General features: G+C 43.5%; 1 protein-coding gene across 2 annotated transcripts in view; it reads left to right on the top strand.

The window, feature by feature from the left end:
- The window catches only part of TBC1D9 (TBC1 domain family member 9), a 117,187-nt gene extending 109,257 nt beyond the window's left edge, over positions 1-7,930 (top strand). For both annotated transcript variants that reach the window (XM_040473356.1, XM_040473365.1), the window contains exons 18-21: positions 426-512; positions 4,178-4,252; positions 4,346-4,449; positions 5,808-7,930. In XM_040473356.1, the coding sequence (XP_040329290.1) occupies positions 426-512; positions 4,178-4,252; positions 4,346-4,449; positions 5,808-6,530 (989 nt within the window). In that variant the 3' untranslated portion in view covers positions 6,531-7,930. The remainder of the gene's footprint in view (positions 1-425; positions 513-4,177; positions 4,253-4,345; positions 4,450-5,807) is intronic.
- The last annotated feature ends 12,240 nt before the right edge of the window (positions 7,931-20,170 follow it).

The raw sequence follows: 20,170 nt of genomic DNA on the forward strand, positions 1-20,170 counted from the left end.
AAAAAAAAAAAAAAAAAAAAAAAAAAAAAAAAAAAAAAAAAAAGGATTGACATTAAGGATAGAGATAGGGTAAAATTGTAGATTTGAGAATTATCTTTAATTGTATACAGTTTCCTAAAATTTGGTTTGTAAGGCAGCATTTCACAGAATTTAGGACAGTCTCGTAAAAAGGAAGAGGCAAAGGGACACTTCAGTGTGGGGTTGTTAAAAAGGAAGGTGGAGTGAAAAAATGAAATGAGCCCCCCACACCCCCCATGAGGTTATAGAGGCCTTCGGCATTCAGGGCCCCCAGTAATGTGCCCCCTCTCCACCTTGGTACCTCCAGCTCCTCGTCCTCCCCCATGTCACTTCTTTAACAATTAAAGAACACTTTCCTTGAGTCACCGTCCCGCCAATATGAGAATGACCTCTCCTTCCCTCTCTAGAGCCATCCTCTGATCAAGATGAGCCAGATTCTGCTTTTGAAGCAACTCAATACTTCTTTGAAGACATCACCCCAGAATGCACACATGGTAAGTGACTTTCCTCCCCATAGGTACAGTATTTCTTTTCTACAGAGCCCTCTTGTTACTAGAAAAAGTTGCCTCAAAGCTAGTCAGTCAAAGAAGTATATGAATTCAGTTGCCTAATACATTACTTTCTTTTCAGATTTGTGAAGTCAAGCAGCCAACAAGTAGGGAGTGGGTACTTTGCCCACTGAAGGGAGCATGCACACTGTGTCCCACTGGCTTAGAGAAAACATGACCCCTAGAGCGATATATTTTGTTCCCCTTTCCCTACTGTAGTCAGGCTCATTAAGAACATCATTCTGTTGTTATTCTGCTATCCAGAATCAGGACATTTATGTCAGAAAGAGTTCTCTTATATCTGTATGTAAGAGATACACAGGCTCTGTAATAGGTGTCAGTAAACTTCAGCCCAGGGGCCAAATGTGGCCCGGGGTCTGTTTGTACAGCCTGCGAACTAAGAAAGGGTTTTACAGGGGCGCCTGGGTGGCTCAGTCGGTTAAGCGTCCCACTTCAGCTCAGGTCACGATCTCGCGGTCCGTGAGTTCGAGCCCCGCGTCGGGCTCTGGGCTGATGGCTCAGAGCCTGGAGCCTGCTTCCGATTCTGTGTCTCCCTCTCTCTCTGCCCCTCCCCGTTCATGCTCTGTCTCTCTCTGTCTCAAAAATAAATTAAAAAAAGTTAAAAAAAAAAAAAGAAAGAAAGAAAGGGTTTTACATTTTTAAATGGATTTGAAGGAATCAAAAGTAGAATGATATTTCATGATATAAGAAAATTATATGAAATTTAAACTTGAGTGCCTATAAAGTTTTATTGGAACACTGCCAAGCTATCCAAGCTATTCATTTATGTATTGCCTCTGGCTACTTTCGTGCTATGGGTGGTAGAACTGAGTAGTTGAGACAGAGGCAGTGTGGGCTGCAAAACCTGTGAAATATTTACTGTCCAGTCTTTTATGAAAAAAAAAAAAAGTGCTGACTTCTGCTTTATGTAGGTATGGGTATTAGGTCTACATAGACATGGTTCAACTCATTGTATACAATGAGATACACAGACGGTGTCTGTCTGGTATGAATCTAGGCAACATCTCTCAGTAGCTATCGCAGTGACTTCTCTACCTTCTCATTCATCATTACTGCAGCTTCACGACTTCACCCAAGTTCAAAAGTAAACATGGGCTGCTTCTGGGTCCTTTTGCCTCTTAAATCTTATCATTCCAAAATAAGCACAGTTTAGACCAGCTTTGTTTTTTTAATTGGAATTTTTAACTTGCAGTGTTGTATTAGTTTCAGCTGTGCGACATGACTCAACAGTTCTATACATTACTCAGGGCTCATCACGATATGTGTGGTCACCATATGTCACCAAATAACGTTAGTATGATTGAGTAGAAAGGGGTGAGCCAGACCCAGTCTTATTACTGTTGGCAATACAAGTTGAGGGTAGGATCTTTGGACGGAATGCCACTCTGTATATTGTTACCTAGGTGAGCTCAGGTAGGTTCTGGCATCTCTGAGCCTCAGTTTCCTTTTGTGGAAAATGGCGATGATAGCTGGCATATTGGGTATAGTATGGATTTAATGAGCTGACATAGTCAGGCTTTTTTAGCATAGTGCCTTAGCATATCTTACAATATTCCTAACTTTGTTTGCAATAGTTTTTTGGCTGCAAAATGTTAGCCGTATCTTTGTTAGTAAACACTCATTTCAGAGAAGGATTCACTTATTTCAGAATGCTTCAGGAATGGTCACATGCTAATAGGATTTAATAATCATTAAAAGTTGCTTTAAAAAAAATGTTTTTCTAACTCCCAAATCACTATTGCTTTGTGTTGAAATTTTAAAAATACAGTTATAATATATATATATAAAATAAGCTAGGGGCGCCTGGGTGGCGCAGTCAGTTAAGCGTCCGACTTCAGCCAGGTCACGATCTCGCGGTCCGTGAGTTCGAGCCCCGCGTCAGGCTCTGGGCTGATGGCTCGGAGCCTGGAGCCTGTTTCCGATTCTGTGTCTCCCTCTCTCTCTGCCCCTCCCCGTTCATGCTCTGTCTCTCTCTGTCCCAAAAATAAATAAACGTTGAAAAAAAAATTTTTTTTTAAATAAAATAAGCTAAAGATAAAGCTTACAATTTTGTAATACAAAGATAACAGTATCCTGGGATACTTTTGTCATGTTTATTCGGATAACATATGTAATTATGATAATATATGCATATATATAAAACGGGGACCAAATTGCCTATACAATTTTGTATCCTACTTTTTTTGTTTAAAATCCCGTGAGCATGCTACCATGTCATTAAACATCCTGTGAAAACCTGGTTTTTATTTATTTGTTTTTAATTTTTTTTTAATGTTTATTTTTGAGGGGGCTGGGGGCAGAGAGAGGGAGACACAGAATCCGAAGCAGGCGCCAGGCTCTGCTTGCAGTAGAAGGGGCCCCCCTGAAACCAGGCGCCCCCCTGAAAGCCTGGTTTTTAAATGGCTGTACAATATCTGTTGCATGAACTTAACCATACTTTAAAATATTTTTGAATATCTACTTGTCTCCTAAGTCATTTTCAACATTAAGAGGAGAAGAATTTCTCAATGACATATAGTACATTGTTCTCACTCTGTCTTAAAAGCTGCCGAGATTAACCTGATGCTGAATTCAGTGAAGGTCACATATCTGGCAAGCCAGCCACCTTTTGGATGATTGAAGATGTGCTGGAATGCATTTGGACAGCTGACAAACTGAATGGGAAGTGGGAGGGGGAGTTTTATACCTCTCCCTTTTGAAGTCTTTATGTGCCCTGTAATGTCCTGTTTTTAGAAGAAAAAGGAACACAGTTAAAAGTGGTTTCCTTGAAAGTCATATATTTTTTAAAATTTATTAACTTTGAAGAAGAGAGAGAGGGAGAATGAGTGGGGGAGAGGCAAGAGAGAGGGAGAGAGAGAATCCGAAACAGGCTCTGCTCTGTCAGTGCAGAATACATTGCAGGGCTCAACCCCCACAAACCATGAGATCATGATCTGAGCCGAAATCAAGAGTCAGAAGCTTAACTGACTGAGCCACCCAGGAGCCTCAACAAGTCATAGTTTTGAAATACCATATTATAAATGTAAAGGAATTTTGTAGCATATCACATTTTTTGGTTTTCTTTTTTAAAAAGTGAGTTCTTTATCTTTTGCAGAGCCTGGCAGAAAACCAGTCTCATGAATGCAAAGTTAAGATGATGATATAACAGAGAGGGTAGGGAAATCATTCATTGGACCAACACCACCATTTTTTAAGAAGGGAAGACTACACGACATCGTTTCTTAAATTCCTAGTTCTACCCTGAACCCTGTTTGTGAAAAATAATTCTGGGGGAATCCACTACTGAGAAATAGGGTTGTCAGATAAGATAAGGAACACCAGTAAAATCTGAATTCGAGACTAGCGAAGCATCATTTGTTTAGCACAAGTATGTTCCATGTGATATTTAGGACTCACTTACACCAAAATATTATTTACCTATCTCAAATTCAGATTTAACTCAGTTTACTGGGTTTTGGCTTTGGTTTTCTTTGTTTTGCTAAATCGGGCAGCCATACCTAAAGGTTTTCCTGTTTTCTACTGCAAATGCTGAGTCTGTGGGTGTATTATGTAACCTTGTACTTTTCTTTCTTCCGCACATTTCTTGGCAGTGGTGGGGCTGGATAGCAGGAGGAAACACGGTGCGGAGGATGGCTTTGTGACAGTGAGTCTGCAGCCAGACAGAGGTATACATCTCCTCTTCCGCATGTTTGCCTCATGCTGGGTGAACACTTGTTTCTGGCCCTTTGAACACTTACTTCCTGACATTTGGGTTTTAGGGAAGAGGGCAAATTCTCAAGAAAATCGCAATTATCTAAGACTCTGGACTCCGGAAAATAAATCCAAATCAAAGAATGCAAAGGATTTACCCAAATTGAATCAGGTAAGTGTCTAACATTTCAGTTTCTTCATTTTGAACCTTGAAGATGTTTTCCAAGTCATAGAAAAATGTAGACTACGTACCCCTGAAAGATAATGGTAACTCAATAAAAAAATAAAAAATGAATTAATAAAAGGGGATGCCTTGCCTGGGTGGCTCAGTCAGTTGAGCCTCACGGCTCAGGTCATGATCCCGAGGTCATGGGATCGAGCCCCACGTCAGGCTCCATGCTGAGTGTGGAGCCTACTTGGGATTCTGTTTCTCTCTCTCTCTCCCTCTGCCCCTCTCCCCCACTTGTGCATGCCCTCTCTCTCTCTAACTAAAAAATAAAATTCATTAATTAATTAAAAGATAATGGTAACTTGGGGTATTCAATTAAGATCTGTTTGGATCTAGTCTGTGCATGTTTTCATGCATCAAAAATATGTTCGGTCGCGAGGAGGTGACCCCCCCCCACCCCCAGAGAAAATGCAAATCACAAAATACTCAGTTCTTAGAGTATACACATTCTCATTTCAGTTATTAAAAATACTCTCAGAGACTCAGAAGACAAGCTCATGCTGTTTTCAAATCACCGTGCTCGGCTATAAAGATGTCTGACACATTTTTTCCTTAAAAAGCTGAGTTGTAGTGAGGCAGAGGAAACAATATAAATAATACAACCCAGGATGAAAATGTTGTCTCCTAACAGGAGAGCAGATGAATCACGTGGGTGGGGAGTAGAAGGCATCACTCCTGCCCACGACACCAGCAAATGTGAGAGAGGGGATTTGAGCTAACCTGGGGCTGCACGCTGAAGAGTGTAGACCTGAAATGGGATGAGGTCTGGGATTTACTTAACAATACTTGAACAGAGGATAAAAGAGTTGGTGAAGCAGCTAACTGTAGGATAATCATTCTAGACTCTGGGTGCCAGCTACTTGAAGGTTCATTATTTCATCCTTTCTACTTTCACGGATGTTGGAAATTCTTCAAATTAAAAAGAATGGAAACATGAGTGAAGAGACTTTATTTTTTCAGGTTCATTTATTTAGTTTGAGATGGGGGGATGGGCAGAGAGAGAAGAGAGAATCCCAAGCAGGCTCCACACAGTCAGTGCAGAGCCCGATGCAGGGCTCGAACTCAGGAACAGTGAGTTGATGACCTGAGCCAAAATCAAGAGTTGGCACTTAACCGACTAAGCCACCCAGGCACCCCAAGTGAAGAGACTTTAAACAGTAGCCAGTTGGTTCTACATAGAGGACTTTTCAGAGTCTTTCAGGAGCCCTGTTATTAAATGGCTTCACAGTCCACTTCAGTCCTGCCTCTGTGCTTCCAACGAGATGGTCCCATCCTCTGTGTTTTTCCCGATCACTTTTCAGGGGCAGTTTATTGAGCTGTGCAAGACCATGTATAACATGTTCAGCGAAGACCCCAACGAGCAGGAGCTGTACCACGCCACGGCTGCGGTGACCAGCCTCCTCCTGGAGATCGGGGAAGTCGGCAAGCTCTTTGTCACCCAGCCTGCCAAGGAGGGCGGGAGCGGGGGCAGCGGGCCCGCCTGCAACGCGGCCATCCCGGGTGCGCTCTTCCCCAAGAAAGGGCCCGGCCAGCCTTACATGGTGGAGGCCGTTGAGCCCCTCCCGGCCGGCTTGGCGGTGGAGGGTGAGGAACACTCCTTGGGAGGGCAGTTGGAGGACATCAAGCTGGAGGACTCCTCTCCCCGGGACCACGGGGCCTGCTCCTCCATGCTGATTTCCGATGACGACACCAAGGATGACAGCTCCATGTCCTCGTACTCGGTGCTGAGTGCCGGCTCCCACGAGGAGGACAAGTTGCACTGTGAGGACATCGGGGAGGACACCGTCCTGGTGCGCAGCGGCCAGGGCACGGCGGCCCTGCCCCGGAGCACCAGCCTGGACCGGGACTGGGCCATCACCTTCGAGCAGTTCCTGGCCTCCCTCCTGACTGAGCCGGCCCTGGTGAAGTACTTTGACAAGCCCGTGTGCATGATGGCCAGGATCACCAGTGCAAAAAACATCCGGATGATGGGCAAGCCCCTCACTTCGGCCAGTGACTATGAGATCTCCGCCATGTCAGGCTGACCCCTGCGCCTTCTCTGGGGACCGGGAGGGGAGGGAGGGTTTTTTTTTTAATGTTCCGTGTTGGGCTTTCTTTCTTCCTTTTAAATTAAATATTTATTAGTACCCGGCTTGAAGCCTAGTGTTTTCATAATATAATACAATGAAAACTGTTGGAGAAATATTTAAACACCTCGACGTAGGTACAGTACACTGTCTTGGGGGAGGGGATTGAACAGAATACAGTTAATTCAGTGAATTCCAAAAAAGATTAATCTGTCCGTGATATGTGTGTATTTTAACTTCTTAATCTTGCTGTTGAGCTGTGTACATGGTTAAAAAATAGTGCTGTTTAACGCTAAATAAGGCCACAGCCTTTTGTGTCTTTGGGCTTTTTAGATAAAACTAGAGCCGTCAGGAAAATGAAATGCCACAAACACAAAAATGTTCCTAAAAGGAAAAGGCATTGTTGGCGGGGGTAAATCCTATAGCATTTTAGGTGGAGGGTGCATTAGAAATATTTTTTAAGATTTGAAATATATTTCATAAAAGTCCTCTATTCAGAAATCATGTTCAACAGATGTTTCCTTTCAAGGGGAAAATATTTGAGGCTCTAAACAATTATGAATTTTCACATGATGCCAGAATAACTCTTCTAGTTGATCAATTTGGACCAACTTTGCATTAAAAAAACTGTTGTGATTATTTAAGTCAGCGGGCCAGAATTCGGGGAAAATGAACAGTCTTTTGTTACAGAGAATCTGAAAGTGACAACAAAGATAACCGAGGGCTCAGGATTTTTTTTTTTTTAAAGAGTAAAAGTACTGATGCTTCTGATACTGGATCTTCAGCTTCTTGTTACTCATTGCAAATAAAGCAAAAACTAAAACCGATAAACTTTACCATTGCTATACTGTGCGTAGGTTCAAGAAATTAAACTACGTATCTTCTATGACCATCTTTCCCGTTAAATCGATGTCAAGTAGAGATCATGTAAAGTAAAAAACAAAATCTGCAAGATAACGTACCTGAATGTTTTAAAGCAGAACTTGTCACTTTATTAAAAGAATAGTATGCTCTATCTATTTCCTGAATGGATGTGGAAATGAAAACTAGCACACCTGCACTTTGGATTCTTGCTTTTTTTTTTTTTTTTTTTTTTTTTTTACTCTTACAGTTTTACCTTTTACAGATGTTGAAGGTTTTTTCTCCTTATTGTTGACTTCCATCATCGCGGTCACATTTTCTTTGCTGATTCAGAGTGTCCCTTTCTACACATTCCTTTATTATGCATTGTGGGTTTTTTTGAGCTGTTGCTGCTGTTTCTTATTTTGTTTACAGAATGATTTTTAAACTGTCAAATGAAGTAGTGTTAACCTCAAGTAGGACAAATGTGAACAAATAAAATACATCAGATATTCAGATCCGGCTTTTATTTCAGTGCTTGAGTTCCTGCCTAAGGCAATAACGTTATTCTTTTGACAACTTTGCAGGGGAAATTATATTTAGGCAACCATTTTGACTAAGTAAACCAACACTTAGAGGCAAATATTTTCAGATAAAAAAGACCGTGTGTCGTGGTTTGCATGTGAATGGGTGTATTTAAAATAAGGAAGTGAATATGTATCAGTTACCTAATTATTTAACTTATGCTGCGGAAGTGATAAAAAGGTGAAAATCTCTCATTAGTACACTGTAATACCATTTGGTATGTATCTAGTTGGGTAGCCAGTCATTGATTTGATTTGACTTTTTTTTTTAATATTTTTATTTTATTTTTGAAAGAGAGAGAGAGTGCGAGTGGGGGAGTGACAGAGAGAGCTGGAGACGCGGAATCCTAAGCAAGCTCCAGGCTCTGAGCTGTCAGCACAGAGCCCAACGCGGAGCTCACACTCACGGACTGTGAGGTCATGACCTGAGCTGGAGTCCGAAGCTTAACGGACCGGACCGAGCCACCCAGGCTCCCCAATTTGTTTTGACTTTAAGGTTGTTCCGCATTATTCCATCATGTGTTTAACTGTAAAATCCTATTCTCTTAACCACCTCTACCTTGCCAATATCAATGATGGATCTGGGAGGGGAACAGGCATGCGTTTAAAGGCATAGCCCCAGGTAAACAGGAGGAGTCAGAACGTTCCATTGTTACTGAGAAAGGGACTGTGACTCAGCAGCGTATTACCCTGAAAGCATGTCTCTGAGGCTGTGTTGTCATCTTGCCCCCCTCTGTTCAAACACATCATAGTGCTCATCACAGCGGAACTATACTTACTACGTAAAGGCCGTTCTTAAGTCTGTTTGCTTCCGTAGGCTGCACGCGGAGGAGTCCTGAGCCTGTGAGTTGATTATTTCCAGCTTAGTCTGTGAGACAAATGGGCCTGTCACCTCATCCTCTTAGCCTCCAGAAGGCGGTCAGTGCATTTCAAAGAGCATTTTCTGAGAAAAGATTAAAGTTCCTGTCTTCTTTTTAATGGGTGTGCTATGTCTTTTTAGTATCTCCATGGATTCTCTTGATTTCAATTTATTGTAACTTACTATCTCTGTATGGTCCCTTTTGATCTAGCTCTGTGATGATTAGCTTCCCAGGCTAATAATCGTTACACCATCCAGATGGTAGCTCTCGTGTACATCCTAATAGACTCGAACTGGCATCCCTGTGAGCTTTTAGCTACAGAGCTCCGGGTCTTGGCCACCAGTGGTGTTTTTACATACGAAAGCTCAAAAGAAAAAGCTACTGCCAGGGGAAAGGAAGAAACCTTTTGGAGCCTGGATGCTAGGGAAGTGGGTGTGCCAGAGAAACCACAGATCCAGCCCGGGTGTCATTCCATCCAGCATTACTTCAAGTCTGATTCTGGAATGGAGGGGGGACAAACTCTGTGGAAGTGCAACAGAGGGAGCCACAGGCAATGGGAAGGCTCCTGTGTCAACAGTGTCCTCGTCTCCCACTGAGGCATGCAATCTGGGAACCGTGGCTGCCAGGCAGAGGGCCGCGGTCTGTAAGTCTTTGTCACAGCAAGTAGGAAAGGTAGCTAGACATCTCCTCACTTTCCTGTCCCCAGAGTTTGGATAGCAGCCCCCCAGTCCTGGGCTGGTCTCTGACTGAAGCTTTGTCTAGGGGGTCTAAGCTTAGAGCTACCTGGGGCGCCGGGGTGGCCCCGTCAGTTGAGCGTCTGACTTCGGCTCAGGTCATGATCTCACAGTTGGTGGGTTGGAGCCCCTCGTCGGGCTCTGTGCTGACAGCACAGAGCCAGCTTCGGATCTTCTGTCCCCCTGTGTCTCCATCCCTCCCCCGCTCCTGCTTGTGCTCTCTCAAAAATAAATAAAACATTAAAAAAATTAAAAATAATAAACTTAGAGCTACTTTAGCTCTTGAATCTAACACAGTGAAACTCCTGGGGAGTGCATTGACAGCTGCCACATTTCCAATCCCTCTGGCTGCTCTGAATGTGAATTCTTCACTATCCCATAAGAAGGCTCTTTCGTTACGGCATCGACTTCTAACCTGAACAGAGTAGCAGTTGATGTGGTGAGTACAAAGTATTTCACACTATTTTCTGCTTGAAGATGACTCTTTCCATAATGTTTAGGGCCCCATGCCTTCTGTTGAGCATTTTCTTGACAGTCTAATTCTTTAAAAGGAAAGCTCGGGGAGCCAGACAAAGGAATTGAGAGCTAGGCACAGTGTGAGTACAGAAGACTTGGATCAGGGTTCTCTGCCTGTGGGCTCTGTTAAAATGCCAGGCTGCCAGGAGGCGGGTCAGCTCAGCCGCCAGAAGCAAATGACTCAAGGCCAAACTATAGATTGTTAGGGCTTCCTGGATTCACAACTGCTTCCTCTCCTCACCCTTCACAGAGAGGCCAAGAACTCTGCAAACCCAAATCCTGTAACTCTTCTTAGAATACTTCAAGAGCAAGTATCAGCTAGACTGATGCCACATCCTAGGACTGGGCTGGAGGCAATCTTGAGCCCTAGAATAGGTCTAGCAAATTCACTTATTTCATGGATATGGCCTACCTACTGGGTGCCAGATACTGTTTCAGGCTCTTGGGGTACAGCAGCAAATGACACAGATCAAAAATTCCTGTCCCTAAGAGAAACTTACGCTCTGATAAGGGAGATAAGCAAGATAAATGCCATCTATGCTATATGTTAGTGTCGCAGGCAATCAAAATGAAGCAAAGGAGCAGGGCTTGAAAGGCTGGGGTGCTCAGGGAAGACCTCACGGAGGTGACTTGTGAGTAAAAGCGGAGGGAGCGAGCCGTGCAGTTATCTGAGGGGAGAGCTTTTCACACTAAAGGAACCCCAAGTACAAAGGCCCCTAAAGTGAGAGGCTGCCTGGCAAGTTTGAAGCAGAGCAAGGCAGCTGTGGATGAACAGAGGGAAGACGCTAACAATGAGGCAGAGATAATGGGGAAGCAGATCTCACAGGATCTAGGAGGTCAACGAAAAGGCTTCGGCTCTTAATGCCGAGTGAGATGGAGTGGCCTAAAGAGTCAGGAGCTAGGGAGGCACGTTCTGACTTAGATTTTAAGAGTAATTCTGGAGGCACCTGGGTGGCTCAGTCAGTTAAGTATCCGACTCTTGATTTGGGCTCAAGTCATGATCTCAAGGTTCATGAGTATTGAGCCCCACGTCGGGCTCCACACGGACAGTGCGAATTGGAATGCTTGGGAATCTCTCCTCTCCCTCTCTCTCTTCCCACCCCCCCCCCAAATAAATAAATAAACAAAAGAAAAGGAATAATTCTGAGCCTGCTGTTGAGAATAATGGTAGAAACACAGCAACAGAAAGGGGCAGACCAGTTAAGAGATCAGCGTCCTAACTGGGGTAAGAGTTGGTCAGGACTGTTTCCTCCACCCTCGCTCCATCCTCACTCTAGGCCCGAACTAGAATAGGGGCACATCCACCACGCTCTTGTGGTCCAAGAAGTCCCAGGCAAAGTCAGACTCAAATGGAGGGAAACCAGACCCTATCTGTCGGTGAGAGGCGTGTCAAAGAATTGTGCCCCCTTTTGCTCTGTCACATCTACCAGCCTGGGTTTTCCTGAGTCTTCTCCAGCGTTTACCAAACAGCATCCACATGACAGACTTCCTGTCTGCCCCCATTTTTACCACCACTCGGGGAACCTCAGCATCTATAGAGAGAACCCAGCAAACACTCCAACCTCGATTTCTGTGGCTTTTCATCCCCCGTTACGCCTCAGAGATATGAATGAACCTCCCAACTCTCCAGCTGTGTTGCACCCACCGCACCTGCCCATGGCACTCTCAGTCTTCTAACCCTCAATTTGCCATGTCTCTCTCTGAGTTTCCTCATCAGATCCCATCCCCTGGTCGTCTCTTCAACCGCTGTCTTCCCAGCTCTCTCACTTCTGCTTGTCCTCACCTTCTGTGGCTCCCACTTGTGGTGGCCTCTCTGTAATCCACAAATCTTGAATCATTACAAGCATCTGCCTTCTTCAGTCGCATCTTGGCAGCTGAGTAGCAGGGGCTTCCAGGGCAGCGGGGAAGTTCACGATACATAGATTTGTGCTGCTACAATTTTATGTTTGTCTTCAGATGAGTCTGGAATGACAAGTCAACAATCCCTTTCCACATCCCTGATCCAATCCTCCTTATCCCAACATAAGCTATTTGAATTCTTGACTCATTTCTTAAAGTCCCCTAACCCCACTCCTACCCCCTCTTAGGTAAAAAATTTGATTCACAGAGATAACCAGTGCTATCAGCTGCAACTCTCCACTTTTAGCCCCTCAAGTACAAATGAATGTGTACCCACGATCTACTTTGCTCTGTCCTCCATCTTGGGGAATATTTGGCATCTTTTCATCTCTTTTGTCATCAACATCTTCACAATGGATTTCTTGGCCTTAGGTTGTGAGAATGTTTACTCCATTCCTCAACTCTGTTACCTACTCTGATTACTGACTTATCAACTGCGTTACAGTCAAACATCACGAAAGAGCAGTGTAATCTTCCGCCTCCATATCTTCATTCCCAACCTAACTTCCCTTCACTTTAGTAGGAAGCGGTGACTCACCACTGAAGCTGCTTCTGCCGAGGGCACCAGTGATTGCCTAGACTCCTGAATCCAATAGATGCTTTCTGGTACTTACTGCCTCTTTCTATGACATTTTGATCTGGTGACATTCCCACATTAAAATCCCTCCTCCCTTGCACTGTGAAACCAGTGTTTTCCAGATTCCCTTTTCCCTCTCACACAAAGTCTCCATCAAGTATCCAAGCCTGCCTTCCTTTGCTGTCCCATCATGGGTACCACAAGGATCTGGCTAAGGTTGTCTCCACTGCGTGCCCTGAAGGAGCTCCCCGACCTCAGTTGTTTCAACTCCTGTCTGTCTGCTGCTGACTCCCGAAGGTTAGTTCAGCTCAAGCTTCTCTCCTGAACTTTCTTTCAACAAGTATGTATTGAATGGCTTGGGTATTCCAAGTTTTGTCGATTCTCTCATTTTCTGAATGTACCAGAAGCACCTTGAAAGTAGACTTGCTATTTTCTTTCTATGACATATTCCCCTTTGCTATCCCTTAGCTTAATGACATTAATACCTGTCCAGTACCTGAAGCCAAAAATGGGAGTCGTCTTCGATTCCTTCTGGTAGCATATGACCCACATCCAGTTACCAAGACCTATCCAATTTTTTCTAAACATCTCTTAATCTGTGTTCCTCTGTCTGTTCCCAGTTATACAATCAGTCTAGCCTTGTACTTGTTGATAGGTTTAAGAGGGTTTTATTAGGCTCATATTAATATTTGATGTACTCTCATCCCTCTGAACGATACTTTTTTTAAAAATAGGTTGTGTGTAAACAAAAGTAACAAACCAACTACCTGTCACATGACACCAGAAACTCTATTGCTTTGCAGTTAAAAGAACAGAGCATGTCCAGTCTTTGGTGGATCGAGCAGGCTCTTGGCACCTTGTCTTTTCTTGACGCCTTTGCACAATATCTAATGGTCAAGCTTTATGCCCAAAAGTGTGACCCAAAAAGGGAACTCAGAGGTCAGAGGTCACTGATGCTCTGATGAAAGACTAAGTATGGATGTATCGTCCCTGCCCATGGCAACACCAATGCAGCTTTCCTTAATTGGGTCTGTTTTTTCTTAATAACTGGAAGGCAGTTATTCAAAACAGCCCTTTGGTTATTGGTCAGACTGATTATGACATAATTACTCTTCCAATCCTTGGCAAGCAAGAAAAAAGTGATCAAGTCTGTAAATCCATGATGTTTGTGACAAGCGTCTGAAAGAACAAAGTTTGCTGGATTGTGGCCACTTTATTTTTCTAGTCTCCCTTCATACCTCCAGTTACTCTTTTACGCTGCTGTTACATGATGTTTCTAAAACTTCATTGTGATCATATTCCCCTCTCATCCCAACTTCCTACAGGAAAATAAACATATAGGAATGTTCATGATCTGTCACTGCCTATACACCTGTAGACCAAGTTGTCAGCATTCATTGGTATTCTGAGAGGTGAGGGACCTAAAATACAGCAGCTATTACACTTTGTTCATTTTCCCCACCGGCTGGTTTTGGTACATTATTTACAGCATCCTTTGTCAAAATCTGTGAACGACTTGTGCTATCTCAACCCCTCCCTCAACTGCTGCCACATCTTTAGGTCTAGAGTGAGAGGTAAAGGAGAGTGTTGACTTTTGAAATGTTGGAAGTGAAAGGGAGCTTGGTATAAAATAGTATGTGGTTAATATGACATTTCATCAGAAGCCAAAAATGGAGTCTTAGCATCAGATATTTGGACATCAGTCTTGTATAATCTGTATTGAAAATCCAGGTATCTCCAGTGTGATAGACCATGGTTATCTCTTCTCACCATGAGAAGTGAAGAACTATACATCATAACAAGGGGGGAAATTGAGAAATAATACCTGAATTCACTGGGTCCTTCTTGAAATAAGCCCAAAAAATCCTCAGGTAAGCTGAGAAGATACTTGAAAGAATTCGTGAAAAAAATAAAAGTATAAAATGTCTCAGGATGGGGCACGGGGTGAGGGGTGATTTCCTCAGCAGCTGGTCTCATAAAGAAGATGCAACACTCAATAAGGGAATTTGCAAATGCCCGCTGCAGAGGAGTTAACAGGGGTATGTAAGTTGACTTCCTAAAAGACTGAAGCAACATATAAAATTTAAACTCCTTTGAAAGTGAAGTATTACATAAAATAGCTTTAATAATATACCCAGGTTAGCATGGAGATTTCAGAATCTCCTTTGAAAATCCTCCTCCTTTCTGAATAGGGAGGAGCCAAAGGGAGGATTTTCGTAGAGCAAGTTGTCTCCACTGGCTTTACCAGGTTCGGGGCGGGGCAGGGGGCTGGGGGGTGTTGCTGTTAAGAAAATAATGACTGGAAGTCCCCAGGCTGCAATGCCGTCACCACCTCATCCACCATGGCTCAGTCAGGAATCCTGAGTAAGCAGTGCCGACCTGGACAGTGACAAGGCCAGTAAAAGATTCAGACTATCTGGAAGATAACAGATTCACACATTTCTCCAGCAAAATGTTTACAGTGTGCTGAGATTTCTTGAAAAATGACACTTGGCAGAAAGACTTCCACTGCGCTTAGCCTTCAACTTTGTTAAATTTAAACTCGCTACATGCTACAGTAAAGAAGTCTCCAATAAACATTAGTGCATCTGCGTGGACATCACATAATAGTACTTAAATATTTTGTTTGCTTTTTACAAACAAGTAATATACAGATGTAACAATCAAAAACGAATACACATACTGAACAATAGAAATTATGTGGAAAGGAAGTCTTCCTTTATTAGCCCCTCAACTCTTACTTCCTACATGGAGGTAAGCATTCTTGGTAGATTGAAGCTCATTGGTTCTATAAATTTATATACACATCTGTGTACAGGCATTTTTTAAAAAACAAAAATGAGATCAGATTAAAGTCATTCTGTGATTCCATTTTTTATCACCTAAGTGTCAGGGAGATGTTTTCATGTTGGAATATACAGATACTACCTCATTTATTTTATATTTTTAAATTTTTTGAGGTTTATTTATTTTTGAGACAGAGAGAAAGTGGGGGAGGGGCAGAGAGAAAGGGGGAGAGAGAGAGAGAGAAAGAGAATCCCAAGTAGGCTCTTCACTGCCAGTGCAGAGCTGTGAGATCACAACCTGAGCTGAAAGCAAGAGTTGGATGCTTAACTGACTGAGCCACCCAGCACCCCTACTTCATTTATTTTAATGGCAGCACAATATTCCATAGAAACGGAATATCCCATGCCATACCCACCTTCCCACTCCCAGGTGATGGGTTTTTACTATGGTAGAGTCTTCTTATTATAAACATTATAGTAGCAAAAATCATTATAAAGACATTTGGGGCATATATAAGAATATTTCTTTGGGATAGAATTGACGGAGTAAAATGTCCATTTAAAATTGTAACAAATACTGCCAAATCACCTTTCAAAATAATCTACTTGTTCACACTTCCATCAACAGCCAGTGCTCTCCTCTCACAGCCTTCACTGACTGTGAAGTTAACAACCTTTTAATTTGTATTATTCTGATCAATGAAAGAGGATATTTGATTTTTTTATGTTTATTTTTGAGAGAAAGAGAGAGACACAGATGTGAGCGGGGGAGGGGCAGAAAGAGAGGGAGACACAGAATCTGAAGCAGGTTCCAGGCTCTGAGCTGTCAGCACAGAGACTGACGCCGGCCTTGCTTGAACTCACCAACTGCGAGATCATGACCTGAACCAAAGTCGGATGCTTTGGTGATATTTCATCTTAAGTTGAATTTTTCTCATAATAAGGATGTTGAATATTTTTTTAAATGTTTACTGGTCCTTTAGATTTCTTTTGCATTTGTCTTCTAACTTTTGGTGTCTTGTGTTCTACAATAGTGGGTAATTTTCATGACATCAGGTCTGCTTTTAAATATGGCTTCTGTTTTTGTTTCTCTAGTTCTTACATGCCATTCACTATGGCAACAACAGGAGAGTAAAATGAAAGAAAAAGAGCAGGTTATTAAGTATAGTGAATTGATCCACCTTCTCTGAAAGCTTGTGACTTACCAAATGTGAGACATTTCAATGGTATCCTTAAGAGCCACTACATTTGCCACAGAGCAGACTTGATGCAAGGCCTCTAGTCACACCTGTTCGGTTGCATCTCACGTACCCTAGTTAATATCTGTTCTGTTACATCCCACTAGGGGGTAATGTTGGGCTAAAGATGTATGTTTCCTGTGACTAAAGTTGAGACTCACATTTAATACATTCTGGTAAAAGTTTTACTTCTTCAGTCAAAACTGAAAGGATAACATTTCCCCTTACTGCTCAAGACAATCGGGGCAGAAAAAGACCAGGAAGTTTGAATGCAAGTGTAACTGAAAGGATATTATCAAGAAGAGCTTGACAGAAGCATTGGCTTCAGGCAGCACTCCACAGACAATGCACCGTATTCTGTTCTGAACACAGGAAGCCAAAGGATCAAAGGGAGACAAGATTGAATAGAAGGTAGATGATGCCTTCATGATGCGAACATTACCTGACATTGCGTATTTCCACAGCATTTTATTTTTGCTCGAAATGTAATTTCCTCTTGGGTTCATGGCCTTAAGCTGGCAAAATCTCCCTTTACAGCCCTGCCAGTGCCAGCCTGTCTCAAGGGGTACGGAGTTCGTCCTCCACAGCCAGTGTGTTCTGGCACCTCTCTTCAGGAGCTGCCCTGGGACCCAGGTGACCCCCTGGTGGCCTCCCCTGACAGACACAGTGGGCGGAAGCCAGTTTTCTGTACAAAAGCCGGTACTAAAGTCGTGTACCAAAGCACGAGCTAGTTTGGATGACTCTTCAACCTTTGGAAGATCTTCCACCCCCCAAGGTCCCTTCGCTCTGTTGCACACTTTTTATTTTCTCTGCAAAGGAGGCAACCTCAGGTGCTCTTCTAAAAGCTCCTTTAAATGCATGAAACGTCTGAAGAAACTTAAAGGCCAGGATGATCTCAGTTAATGAGACAGCCATTTCAGGATTCAAAGGTGCTCCTTTAAAAATAATACAGCCTCAACCTTTTCAGAGGGATCGATGCAGGGTCGGCCTTCAGCATGAAAGCTCACAGACAGCAGCAGCACCAGCAGACAAGCCAGGTAACGTTCTTTCCCAAATTTGGCGAGAAGGAGACAGGAAGACAGAGAGAGCATGCACACATACATACGTGTGTGCGTATGTGAGAGGATATATGAGCTCACTGAGTAAAATAGCCATGCCAAGTTCCAAACCATCAAGGATCAAGGTGGCTAACCCCCGTAGAAATGTCCAGTTCTATTTCTGATTGGCATCCCTAGCTGTGAGGAGCAGGGACGTGGCAGCGTGGAGAGCCAGGAGGCAGCAGGTGGGGCAACGGCATGCTAACGCTCCCCCATGTTTTCTACCGCGCTCCAGTCCCCGTGCATGGATTGAGACTTTGGAAATGAGAAGGGATACTATTTCCCAGTGTAAAGTCTAGAACCTGAGAGTTTGAGGGGTGTGTGTGGGGGGGGGGGCGGGGGTTGGGGAGAATAAAAGGCCAGGGAGTTGGCCAGCAGAGGACAGATCAGTGGAGTCACCTCTTCTGGGAATAAACATTCTCCCCACACACACACCTCTGCCCTTTCCAAATCCACCCCCTTCTCTCTCTCCTTTCCCTCCCTTCCCACTAAACTCTTACGAGCAAAACACTAACCTGGAGATTTTAGTGACCCCTTTGGTTCCTAAGAGGCAGAAAGGAAGGGATTCAGTAAAACCACTCAGAGAAGCTAAACCTGTGGGCTGACTCTACCCCTGGCATTCGTCCTTCCTGTGTCTATATTTAAAAATATATATTATCTACTGTAATACAGTCTGAAATACCATGAATCAGAGAGCCACTGTGGTCGAGTACTGCCCTCAGACATGGGCATTTGGTGCCTTGTCTTGAGCCCCACGCTTTAGTGGTTCTGGCTTTGTCCACCCAATCAGGCTGTGTGGCTCCTGAAATACCACTTCAGAAGAACCACGGAGACTACTCAGTGAAGCATCATTGCCCTCACCCTGTACACCGCATTCCAGAACCAGGCCCCATTATTCCCTCCCCAAAGAGTCCTGAGCCCCTGCCGGGGCCTGCCGGGCCTTCCTCCCACCCCCCTGAGAGTGGATCCATATATCCCAGATCTGGGATCCTAGAGCAGAAGGGTGCCGGTGAGTCGCCTGTTGGGAGGAATGTTTATGGAGCCTCAGTGTAAAAGTTGGGGTGTCACGCCATGTGCATAAGGCCACTTGGGGTGAGATATGGAGCGGGTGATAAGACAAGGGGGTGGCCTTAAGGCATTCATGCATATTCTTGCCTCACCCAAAAATGTTTACAGTGAGCCAGCTTGGGTTAACAATCTTTCCTCAAAATGGAACCATAATGACTTACTCATTACTATGAAATCAATTTATAAAAGAACCATTAGACCATAACACGATGCATAAGCAGGGTCAAAGAATAAAAGTGAATCTGACAGTCTTCAGTTTCAAACTTGTTTTATTTCCAGACAGCTAAAGAAACCCTAAGAGCTTCAGACATTTTGCAATTTGTCAAAACACACGTTAGGTACAAATATTAATAGGTTTTCCCTTTGAGAACTGCCAGTATTTCACAGCGCTTTTCTAATTTTTATTTATTTGTTTATTTATTTATTTATTTATTGAGAAAGAGAGAGACAGAGGGTGAGTGAGGGAGGGGCAGAGAGAGAGGGAGACACAGAATCCGAAGCAGGCTCCAGGCTCTGAACTGTCAACACAGAGCCTGACACGGGGCTCAAACCCATGAACCGTGCATGAGATCATGACCTGAGCCGAAAACAGATGCTCAATCGACTGAGCCACCCAGGCACCCCACACAGTGCTTTTCTCCCTGGTGGGAGATCCCCCAGGCAGCCTCTCCTTGGGATATTTATGTCCTGAGTGATTTTCCTTAGCACACACTAGACAGATGGGGGTGTCAGTTATCCTCTTTCTAGGACTACAGGCCACCTCGTCCCCAAGAAACATTAGAATTCATTTTCTAATGGAAATGTAAACCTCTCTGCTGCTTCTTACTATTTACAGTAAAAAGAATCCCCTTTGTTTTTAGCTGGCAGTCAAAATTACTCAATTTGTACAAATGACATTAAAATGTAAGTTTATGGCTGCAGAATACAGTCCAGTCCAGTTGTTTACATATAGATTTTTATTTAGAATGTTTCACATATGTGGGGCACCTGGGTGGCTCAGTTGGTTAAGCTTCCCACTTCGGCTCAGGTCATGATCTCACAGCTTGTGAGTTCAAGCCCCACATCGGGCTCTGTGCTGGCAGGTCAGAGCATGGAACCTGCTTCGGATTCTGTGTCTCCCTCTTTCTCTGCCCCTTCTCCACTCATACTCCGTCTCTCTCTCAAAAATAAATAAACATTTTTAAAATTTTTTTTAAAAATGCTTCATATATGCAAACAAAACATTTAAGCATAATAATGCTTGAATAATAATAATGTAGCTTAATAATGACTTTCTAATACCTTAAAGATAAAGCAGCGGCCCACCGTTCTTTACTCTTCTTAAAGAATGTTACTGAGGACTTCTGCTTCTAGGTAAGAGGGGCCAGCTGTGCCTGAACTAGCACAGCTGGGTTAAACA

The sequence above is a fragment of the Herpailurus yagouaroundi genome, unplaced genomic scaffold (genome assembly GCF_014898765.1).
Source record: "Herpailurus yagouaroundi ecotype Mexico unplaced genomic scaffold, PumYag 28, whole genome shotgun sequence".
Lineage (NCBI taxonomy): Eukaryota > Metazoa > Chordata > Mammalia > Carnivora > Felidae > Herpailurus > Herpailurus yagouaroundi.